At 44.9% G+C, this 11,288-nt stretch overlaps 2 protein-coding genes across 4 annotated transcripts; both read right to left on the reverse strand.

Annotated features, from left to right (window-relative positions):
• Positions 1 to 4,093: 4,093 nt before the first annotated feature.
• Positions 4,094 to 6,682, reverse strand: LOC136452444 (ATP synthase subunit epsilon, mitochondrial-like). 3 transcript variants are annotated; one of them, XR_010758835.1, is made up of 3 exons: positions 6,396 to 6,533; positions 5,372 to 5,524; positions 4,094 to 4,422 (listed from the first exon to the last, which is right to left on the reverse strand). XR_010758835.1 is itself a non-coding variant. In XM_066453060.1 (3 exons), the coding sequence occupies exons 1-3, from the start codon at positions 6,580 to 6,582 to the stop codon at positions 4,381 to 4,383; spliced, it is 342 nt and encodes a 113-aa protein (XP_066309157.1). In that variant the 5' UTR covers positions 6,583 to 6,682; the 3' UTR covers positions 4,094 to 4,380. The 3 variants fall into 3 exon arrangements, 2 of the variants coding, with proteins under 2 accessions (XP_066309157.1, XP_066309158.1); XM_066453060.1 differs by having other exon boundaries at positions 5,372 to 5,484; positions 6,396 to 6,682; XM_066453061.1 differs by having other exon boundaries at positions 5,372 to 5,489; positions 6,396 to 6,681.
• A 2,899-nt stretch (positions 6,683 to 9,581) lies between these two features.
• On the reverse strand, positions 9,582 to 10,495 carry LOC136454819 (uncharacterized). Its single transcript, XM_066455089.1, has 2 exons — positions 10,208 to 10,495; positions 9,582 to 10,115 (listed from the first exon to the last, which is right to left on the reverse strand). The coding sequence occupies exons 1-2, from the start codon at positions 10,493 to 10,495 to the stop codon at positions 9,582 to 9,584; spliced, it is 822 nt and encodes a 273-aa protein (XP_066311186.1).
• Positions 10,496 to 11,288: the final 793 nt, after the last annotated feature.

The raw sequence follows: 11,288 nt of genomic DNA on the forward strand, positions 1-11,288 counted from the left end.
GAAGTTAAAAGTAAGAACGAGTTAGTTGTGAAGATGCTGGCGTCGGTCAACTAACCGGACGCTGGATCTGAATGCACCGGACGCTGGCAGGCTGCGTCCAATCAGGCTGACGTACGATGACGCAGAAGTTGGAGTGTGACCGGACGCTGGCTGCGTCCGATCAAGTGTGACCGGACGCGTCCGGTCGAGGTCGGTACCTTACTGGAAACGACCGGACGCTGGGGGTTCAGCGTCCAGTCAGTTGAAAGCTGCTGCGTCTGGTCAAGTCAAGTGACCGTTGGAACCAGGACACGTGGCCGTCTGTGGGCGACCGGACGCTGAGGTCCAGCGTTCGGTCAACACGACCGGAGCGTCCGGTCGGCCTGACCGTTGCCCAGTGAAGGGGTAACGGCTAGTTTAGCCCTTGGGGCTATAAATAGAAGTGGCCCTCGGCCATGGCTGGTGCTGAGCACCTTGGGGGACTTTGTGTCCATGCTTGAGAGTGCTTAGGAGCCCTCCATCTCACACATACTTGATAGCGATCATCCAATTGTGTGAGTGAGTGATTCTAGTGTGATTGCATCGTGAGGTTGCATCGAGTGGCACTAGGTGATCGAGTTGTAAGCCGGTGGTGCTTGTTACTCTTGGAGGTTGCCACCTCCTAGACGGCTTGGTGGTGGTCTCCGTCGAAGCGCGCAAGAAGCTTGTGCGGCACTCTGGAGAAGTGCTTGTGAGGGGCATTGTGCTCGCCCCGCGGGAGCCGCGAAGAGCAACTCTAGTAAAGCGTGTCATTGAGCTATCCTCACTCAAGGGGTAGGTTCTTGCGGCGCCCGACGTGCGGGCTTAGCGGGTGATGCTAATTAGCCGCCAAACCACCAAGTGAGCGGTCGACACAACGGGGACTAGCGTGTTGGCAAACACGTGAACCTCGAGAGAAAAATCATCGTGTCAACCTTGTTCTTCCCGTTGGTTTGCATCCCTATTACACAAGCTTGCAATTACTTATATACATATTAAGCTTATGTAGTTGCTTTTGTAATTAGATAGCTTGTGTAGCTTGCTAATTACCTTCTTGCTTGTGTAGCATAGAAGTAGCTCTCTTGCGTGGCTAATTTGGTTTTAGTAACCTTGTTAGTCACATTGCTTAGTTTGTGTAGCTAAGTATTTGCGCTCTCTAATTAGGCATTGGTTGCCTTGTTATTGAGCATTGCTAGTGAGCATCGTTAGCTTTGTGCTTTTGCTTACTAGCATGTGTAGGAGCTCTCTTGTTGCTTAAAATACTAGTGGCATAGGTTTGTATAACCTTGCTCTTAGAATTGTTTAGGAGAGCTCTAACTAGCCCGACACCTTTGTTGCATAATTGTTATCTTTGCAAGGTGCTAGTGAACATATATAGTGGGGTATAGTCTTGGCTAGACCGTTAATTTTAATTCCGCATTTGTATCGGTTAGCCGACGCGATTAATTTTAGAAAAGACTATTCACCCCCCCCCCTCTAGTCCGCCATCTCGACCCTTCAGTACACTATATCACAACATAACTCAATTACAAAATTCAGGTGCATTGGTGTCCTTGGGATGCTCCGGAGCTCCAGTACTATCTCAGTCATGTCACTAGGGACGAGTCAGACGAGTATCGCTGCGATGTCCCTCTTATTTTCTTCCATGTGGTCAAGATTCACTTGCCCATCTGGGTCTGCAGACAGTTTGGGAGAATGACAGGCTGCCCACCACCGCTTTACTCCACCAACCAAGAATTGCACGGGTGCGTTATCGATTAATAACAATGCTACAATCCAGAAGTGTGTGGTACAACTAACATCGTTTCGTTACAGGTATGACCGTAGGAAGAGGTACAAGACCAAGGATTGACGCGTGACACACAGCTCGCGCATTCATTTGTGGCAGAACAGGGTACGACATTCGGTCCATGTGGGTCCTCCATATGACCAGCACACCTTCGACGAGTACCTGCGGTGGCTTCACAGGTCTACGAGGACACATATCAAGCCCCCGTACACTAATATGGCGATTGACGAGAACTCGGAGGAAGATGTCATCGAAGATGTGTACGATGTTACCACTAGGAAGGACACACAGCTGGAGAGAGCCCCGCTTCAAAGATACATGGTAATATACTTGAATAGTACAATTTATTATCCTTTTGGTATTAAGTATGTGTACTAAAACTGTCCAACCGCATTTCTGTACCCAGGCGACACAATTGTCAAGGCTGTCCAACAAAGCAGCGTTTCGGCTTCACGAGTCTAGAGGTCAGGGGCCAGGCGTTCTCGCGGCTTTTGTGGAGGTAACATAAACTTGTCCGTTTCGGAAATTTTTCTTTAGTGTATATGCGTTTGGATAATGCACTAACTTTAACGTCTATTTATGCAGAAGGTGAAGAAGAGCTGCAGAAAGCTAGCTCAGAAGCTTAGCTGTATGGACACTCCTTATGAGGAACCGCCACTCCCGGCGCGGTCGGGTGCCACGTCTTCAGCCTCTTTGAGGACACCAGCCGACTCTTCTCAGCAGATGACAGGTGCCACTTCCGCGGTGCGTACACCACCACATCATAGCGCTGGGAAGGACCCTGCAACCGAGGACGACGATGACGACGACCCCTGGGCTTCCGCAGACAGCACGACCAGTGGAACGATTGGCCGCAGCACGAGATCGACATGTGTCAGCTAGGTGGTGCCCCGCTTGGTACCCAAGGAGCCTCACAGGTACTATCAAAGATAATTTATTTAAATACGTAGGCTCTATGAACTAACGATCATAAAGAATTATAAGTAATCGTGCGTATCATATACTTGTAGGGTACGAGCCATACGCACCGTCGACACGACCATACCGACGTTGGCTACACTCTCAATGTGTTGCCAACAAATCCGAAGAGAGAGAGGCGTCCGATGAATCCTTACACTCCTGGGTCTTAGTTTGTTAGGTTAAACGAATATTGACGTCCGAAACTTACGGGGTTATTTGGTTATGTTACGTCAAACTTATGTCAAAACAATGAAAATATTATGTGCCAGCTTGTCAACTTACGTACGGACTTCATTTATCTGTTTCATATTCGTTTCTTTGCGTCGCGGCAGTACTGCCAGCGCGATTAAGTACCAACTAGTACGGGAACCGGCAGTCCCGGCGTATCTCGACGCCGGTGGCAATTTTTCATAATCGATTAGTTAAACTGATGGTTAACCGTATTATGAAAGACGGAAAACAAATCATTGGCTTATCAAATTCTCTATTCGGCCGTGAAAAAAATTCAACAAAAGACAGAAATAAATATACTATTGATTTTACGTCAAACAATACTTAGAATAACTCCCACTATCGGCGCGACGCGTTCGGATTAAACCGTTCAGGTACCGCTGGCCGGGCGGCGGGCGCGGCTGCCAGGCGGGCTTGCTGCTCGGGCAGGCAGGACTGGGCGCGGTATTTATTCGGCTCTGTCGCGCCACGGATCAGGGAGCGGCACTGCCGCGCCAAGGTCGGTGGCGCGACAAGAGCTGCCACGTCAACGGTCACCGAAACCGGTTGCCGCCACGTCAGACCTCTGCCGCCCCACCATGCATGACGCGGCACAGGCATTTGGCCGCGCCAGGACAATAGGCGCAGCCAAAAGTGTTAGTTAAAAAAAACTTGCAGTGTTAGATTTAAAATTAGTTATCAAAAAGTGTTAAAATTAAAAAAAATTTCCCCCCGCCCTCCATAGATGCGAATTTGTTTTTTTTTCCTGAAATTTGTGAATAATTATGAACAATTTGATGATATTTATAAACAATTTGACATATATTTCTCTGCTAGAATTCACATAAATAATGTGTAAAATTTTCTAAGAAATTTGGCATATATTTATATTATCCTCAAATTACACAATTGTGTACAATAAATTATATTAAAGAAGTCATTATAAATATAGTAATAAGTCATTGTAAATATAGCTAATAGACAGTGTAAATGCATAAAAAAAAATTAATTGACAGAGGCCAAGACAAATATCACCTACCGTATTGGTGAAGATAGGGACGAGAGAGCTGACTTGAAGGTGGGCTTCGATGCTTGATCGAACGGTGGAAAAAATGGGTGATTTAAAAAACACTCGAATACATTCACTATTCCTTTATTTTTAAGGACACCAGGCACATAATCTGTCGGACAGCACAATAAATTTAGTCGGCACCAAATTGCACAAAACTGAAGCATTCCATGATGTTCACATGATTGATTTGGCAGGGCAAGTACAATTAGCAACGAAAATAACACGTCATTGCAAAAAGGCAATTGTCGCAAAAGTATTTATTCTTCAGCATTGACAATAAAATCAAGCCAGCTAAATAGCAAGTTCCAGAAACTTGCAACAACACTTCAAATCATCTGTAGCAAGGACTATGTCACCATGGCACCAGACCTTTATTCATCTTCTGTGCGGACAGCTGCAGAAAGAACCAAGTTAGCATTGAAGAAATATACAAAAGCTATACATGCAAACTGAACACAATTCAGGTTCATACTCTATGATAGGAAAAAATTATCCGTGCCAATGAAAACTCATCCAGTTCTACATAGTATTGAAACGAACAGAAAAAACAACCAAACAATTGAATACAAGCAACATATGAGGGCCTTACTTCGATAAAATAGATCATAGATGCAGACGCATTATATGCAACCCATTAACAGAGATACGACAACTGCCAATTGTTTACTTTGATATGCAAACGGTAATTGCTATGGATGATGCTTATATAAAACTGAGGTATCATGCGCTAAATAGTACTGCAATCTGTCAGCTTCTTTACTGAAGTGTTCACTATACAAATGTAAAAAGTTGTATGCATCCCTCTGCTACCATTGTTCAAGTTCTACATCACAAAGAAAAAAAATCAAGGGATTTCACATAAGCATTAAGCACTGAAACAGTGAGCACAATCATTCTCTAATCATTATGTAACTGGTTATCACTACTTGAAACATAAGAAGAAAAATTCATGGAATACCTTAAACGCAAATCATTGAATTTCATGGAACTACCTTAAACATAAAGCATCAAATTTTATAGAATAATTGATTGTCTATTATACAAGGATGCATTTTTCCTCATTGTGCATGGTTTTCTTTTGCAAACATTTGTGTGTGTCGAGCACACATGCTTGTATGTATGAGCAATGACAGGTTTAACTGATTAAATGGTTGTTACTTGTTAGTTTGTTACGTTACAAAACACAAACAGAATAGCAACATGGTCAGGGAAGGAACATGATCACACGAATCAGGAAACACGATCAATAGCCATCCTTCAGCAGGATTTCTGGCACAATTAAACAATATACACATATTACATGTGCAATGATTTCCTCTAAGTTATCATCAGTAGAGTCTTACCGCCTGTGACCGGAAGGTCCCGGGTTCGAGTCGCGGTCTCCTCGCATTGCACAGGCGAGGGTAAGGCTTGCCACTAACACCCTTCCCCAGACCCCGCACAGAGCGGGAGCTCTCTGCACTGGGTACGCCCTTTTATCATCAGTAGGTTATTTGCTGTAGGAACACATTTTCTTCAAGGAAGTGAATCCCCATTCTAAACATAACAGTAATGCTACTGAAACATGTCATGGCAGTTTCAGTAAGTTCTAACATCACACTTCATCCTTAATTCCTTATGACGACACACTCTGTGTTCCATCTTCAAATTCAGATTTCACAATTAAATGTGGGAAAGTCTCTTTATACTTCATATTCTCTAAAGTTGAGATCCAAAGATGCACATATATATGATTCATCATGGGATGCATTCAGGTTTGACAAATAAACCACATTTTGGTGCTACATTTTTAGGCCCTACCATCGTCAACTTACTATCCATTTGGGATTTCTAGGTGGTTGGGTTTTACAGAATGCTGACATTTGTTACAATGTTTTCACCTTGCATCATCCAATTCAAAGTTTCAAACAGAACAGAAATACAAACCACTTTACAACCAACTACAAGATTTGATAAACGATTTACCACTTCCACAAAACCTGAAAATGTGATTCTTGAGTACTGACCGTTGACTACGGTGGCATCTTATGCGCCAACTGATTATTTACCTTCTACCCATCACATTTTGGCCAACTCCATCAATTACCACACTAGATCAGATTTACACCATCAGCAACTACGATTCGCCGTGAAACGAAAACGCCACCAGCACGCGAACCAAAATGAGACAAATCACCGTCAGAAGTCAGGACCCCATCAGTGAACCACTAGATCAACCTAGACCTATATCCATGCTCAGCTTTATTAAGAACTAAATCGCAAACCCTAGGATCCTACCGTACCACATAACATCCAGGCAGATCGCGTTGAATCTAATCAAGGACGACGGACATGAACGCAACGGGTGAAGGAGGGCAGATCACTCACTGGGCTTCTCCTGCTTGCCGTCAGCCCACTTGGAGATGGAGAAATGGACCTTCTCGCGGGACGCGGCCTCGGACTTGAAGGGCTCCTTGAGGCAGTTCCGGACCAGCGCAGCGCAGATGTTGGAGTAGCCGATGTAGGTCATCCCCGCCGCCCGCCAGAAGGGCACCGCCGCCGTGGTCGCCGACATCGCGTTGCTTCCTCTTCGCTTCCCCTTGCGCCGCCGCCGGTGAGTGGATGGAGAATGGGAATGGGGAAGATGCGACCTAGTCACTCACAGCGTGGTTTTCTCGGGACATTTAACTTTTTACCATTATAACGGACAACCACTCTTTCAGATTTCACCTCGCCGAGTTCGCATAATTTTTCAGCAGCGGTGCTCGTCCAACCATATATTTTTACCACTTTTGGTGTCGTGGCGCTCTAGGACAGCGTGCCACGTCGGATCCGCGCGCGCGAAGGGGGCAAAATGACCTCGCTGGCCCCGCCCCTGCCCCCATCCTCTTAGCTATATGGGCCGGTCTGAGGTGCTCCAGCCGGCCCATTTGCCCTCCCTCCTGTCTCCTTCTTCTTCTTCCCTTGGCTCCGGACACACTCACCACCGCCGCCGCCGCATTCCCTCCCTCCGTCCTCCACCGCACATGACTCACTACGCCGAGTCCTCTAGAGGTGGACGTGCCAGGAGCAGGCTGCAAGGGGTTCGGAGCACCCGCATCCACTCCATCGACTTCGATCCAGTCGGTGAGCTAAGCGGCTTTCCACTGATCGTTTGCCCGGAATGTGGGTTGGATAGGGTGGTTGAGGGGCGGACGAAGAAGGAGGGTGAAAACCAGGGGCGACTGTATTTCAAGTGTGCAAGGAACACGATGAGTATCCAGTCGGTGTGCTTTGTTCCTGAAATCTGAGCTAGGGTTCTTACTACCAGTTTCGTTTATGCAGTATCCGAAGCTTTATGGCTACTATCGTTTCGAGAAGCAGTACTTTCAGAAGCTAAAGGACGATGGCGTCATAGTTGTTCGGCCGTCGAACTGGGCACAGATGTTGGACGAAGAAGTTGATTCTGTGGATTACACAAATGTCGACAAGCCGAGGCAGGCACTGGAGCATCCCCTGGAGCAGAAGCTGGACAATGTGATCTGGAAGATAAACTCATTCATTTTGTGTATTGTTTGTGTAGTGTTTGGATGTGTAATGATGTATTTTGCAATGAAGTAACATGTTGTACTCAAAATGGTTGCTTTCCATGTTGGATCTGTATGTTTGAACAATGAAATGAAATAAGCCTACTTTTGTGTGAGCAATGTTCCAATTTTTGTGTGTATGAACAATTAGATCCCATGAACAATGGGGGGACTGAAACACAGATGATAATGAATGGAGCATAGGCAGCAAATGCACAGATCACAAACTCATCAAGTGATAGAAACAAACTGATCAAGTGATAGAAACAAACTGCTCAGTTAAGCATTGCATTACATGACTGGTTTTGTTCTGGCCACTTGCACAGTTTGACATCCATACACAAGGATGTATTGTGGCCTCATCCATTACATGTTTTTCATCACAGTTTTCAAAAGAAAAGACTAAACAAGTTCAGGACAGCATGGGCCAAAATAAGAGACATTTTGAATTGAAGCTTTGTCTCATTTCTTCTTCCCCTTGGTTCCTGCTGTCTTCTTTGTTGGAGTCTTCTTTGTTGGAGTCTTCTTGGTCTTGGTAGCTAGTTGCTTCCTCCTAGGTGTCATCTTCCTTGTAGCAACAACTTCTTCTGGCTGGTTCACAACTTGCAATTCAACATCAGGGACATTTCTGGCTACTTCTTTGGCTGCTGCAGCTTTAGCTGCTTGCAATTCAACATCAGGGACATTTCTGGCTACTTCTTTGGCTGCTGCAGCTTCAGCTGCTTTAGCTGCTACTGTAGCCTTATCTGCAGCTAGCTGAGCTGCTTTGGCTACTCTGTCAGCTGCTTCTCTAGCTGTTGCTAGTCTTGTTCTTGGTGAAGATTGAACACTTGAGCCCTCCCCATCTGCTTGGTCCTTCTTTCCCTTCTTTGGCCTTCCAGGTTTTGCTACTGTCTTCTTTGTCCTCTTCCTGGCATGAAACAAAATAGATGAGGGTACATTATATAAGTATTGGTAAGAATGATAGAGAACCTAGGTTTAGAATTAACCTTTTCCTTGTGCCTATAAGTGAGCATCTCCAGCTCCCACTCCTGTGTCTAAATTCCCCACAATCTTTGCATTTTGCCTGCCTAGTTCTTCTCCCACTAGTTTCAAATGGTCCAAGGAACCTTTTCTTCCTCTCCCTGCCTGGCCCCTTTTTTGTCTTGGTTAGTGGTGCAAGACACTTGAAACCCTTGTCAACTTCTGGCCATTGGTTTCTGTCAGTGATGTGAGGGATTATACCATGGTATGCTGCTCGAAATTTGTCAACAGAGTAGTACTGGTGAACAAACAAGCCCATTTGTGGCTGCCTTTGGCTAGTGATGACAGCTAGGGCATGTGGGCATGGCTTCCCAGTGAGCTGCCACTCCCTACAAGTACATGCATGCTCTTGTAGATAAACAACATGCCTCCTAACCTCTTGATCCTTATATATTTCTGTGACTTCTGCTTCATGTGGATGACCCTTCTTTACTTTGAGGTGTCCTAGACCCCTGGAGGCTACATTTAGCTGGTGTATGACAGCAAGCAAGATGTCAGGACCCAAACCAACAGAGATTCTTCTTCTCTTAGCAAACAAAGTCAATGTCTTCTCCCTAATAGCATCAGCCAAGCAATGTACAGGGAGATCCTTGCAGTCTCTGATCCAGGCATTCCAAGACTCAGCTAAATTGTTGTTGATGTAATCACATTTGATCTCTGTACTAAACTTGCTTTTGGCCCAAAGTAGGTTATGATGCTCATTGAGCCACTTGACAATACCTGGGCTAGCTTGAACAACCTTGTCAAAAAAGAACTTGTATTTGTTTAGAGTGTAAGCCCTTGCTGCTGGCCACATATTCTTGGCATACACCTCTCCAGTATAATACTTCTTCAAATTCTCCATCAAGTGTCTAAAACACTCCCTCTTCTCACAATGAGGCCAAACTTGAGCCACTGCTGCCTCAAGACCCTTACAAGCATCAGTGCAAACAGCTAAATTTTCCATAGGGCCAATTGATTTGCTAAGCTGCTGCATAAACCAGATCTAGTTCTCTTTGGTCTCTGACTCAAAGAGTCCAAAAGCCAATGGATACATCCAGTTGTGGCCATCCAACGCCTGAGCTGAGGGCAGCTGCCCATTCCAGAGCCCATTTAAATGGGTAGAATCTATACTAATGTAAGGCCTGCACCCATTTCTAAAACCATCTATGGCAGCCTTGAAACAGCAGAAAAATCTTGTAAAATAAACCTTTCCATCAACTTCCTCACTGTCTACCTCAACAATACTACTAGGTGATCTCAATTCTACCTCTGCCTTAAACCTATACAACCAATCAAATGAATCAGCTAGCTTACCAAAAAGTTTGTCAGCAGATCTCTTTCTTCCATATACAACAGTCTGGTAGTTGATATCAATGCCATACTTTTCATCTAGCTCTTCCTTCAATGCTGTTGGGCCCATGTTTGGCATCCTCCTCAAATATGGTAATGCCCTTTCTGCCACCCAAGCCTGTGAGGCCATAGCACCAGGCACCTTATTCCTTCCAGCACATGTATGCACACCTTCATTTATTTGCACCTACACCAAAACAAAACATTTCAGCACCTCAAAATCCAACATAAAAAGAATTTAGAAATTTAGTTTGAACAATGAAAATGCAAATTTAGTACCCTAACACTCCCACCATGCTGAGTTCTAGCTCTAATTATCCAAGGACATCCCAGAGAAGCACAATGTCCCCTAAACCTTTCAGTATCTAAATGAGCAGTAGCAAGTTCAAAATCTTTGACTATTGCATGTTGTCTTACTGCTAGTCTAAAATCATCCATGGATGGAAAAAAAACCCCAACAGACAAATCTGAATTTTCTCTGTCCCAGTCAAACATTGGTTCTTGATCATCATGGTCATCAACTGGAACAGCTGCCTCATCCATATCAGCCTGCATCTCAGCTATCATGGCAGGGATAGGAATAGCTTCCCTTGCTGCTTCATCAGCTCTCATCTACTGCTGCAAAACCCATAGCCTCATAAACTTTATCCTCATCAACTGCTGCCTTAGCGTCTCCATCCTCATTTGCTTCTTCTTCAACAATCAACTGAGCCCAATCTACTGGTTGTGCTTGTTCAGGTGGCATAGAAGGAGGACTACTGCAAGTGTCACTAGTGCCTTCAACATTATCAGGTACAACACTACCTTGTGTTATATCAGGAGCAGCACTGCCTTGACCATTACCATGAGCAGCACTGCCTTGACCATTACCAGTACCACCACTGCTGCCTTGACCATTAACACCAGCATGACTACTTCCAGCATTACAAGGAACACCACTGCCAGCAGAAGTGACACCAGAGACAAACCTAACACCAGAGCAAGTATTCACTGATTCATCATCTTTATTGACAACATCCACTACAAGCACAACTTCTTTTTCATTCCATCTAGAAAGTATAAGCTGCTGAAAATGTTCATCCCTCCGTATTTTCCATTGAGAGGGACTGTCCAGCTCAACCACCCAAACTGCCAATGTCTGTGAAGGTCCCCATATTATCTTTGTTTCCATTTCAGTATGAAACTTAGCAAGAGTATAATGATCATTCCTATCAAGCCAGATTTCATGTTCCTGCTCAGACATGGCCACTAGCCCGTACTCATCCTCAGCAATCCACTTAGAGACCTTTACAACTAATCTAAACACATTACCATGATCAATCCTTGCACAAAAACAGATGTTAGGGACAACCTACTACAC

This window comes from Miscanthus floridulus, chromosome 5 (genome assembly GCF_019320115.1).
Source record: "Miscanthus floridulus cultivar M001 chromosome 5, ASM1932011v1, whole genome shotgun sequence".
In the NCBI taxonomy this organism is placed as follows: domain Eukaryota; kingdom Viridiplantae; phylum Streptophyta; class Magnoliopsida; order Poales; family Poaceae; genus Miscanthus; species Miscanthus floridulus.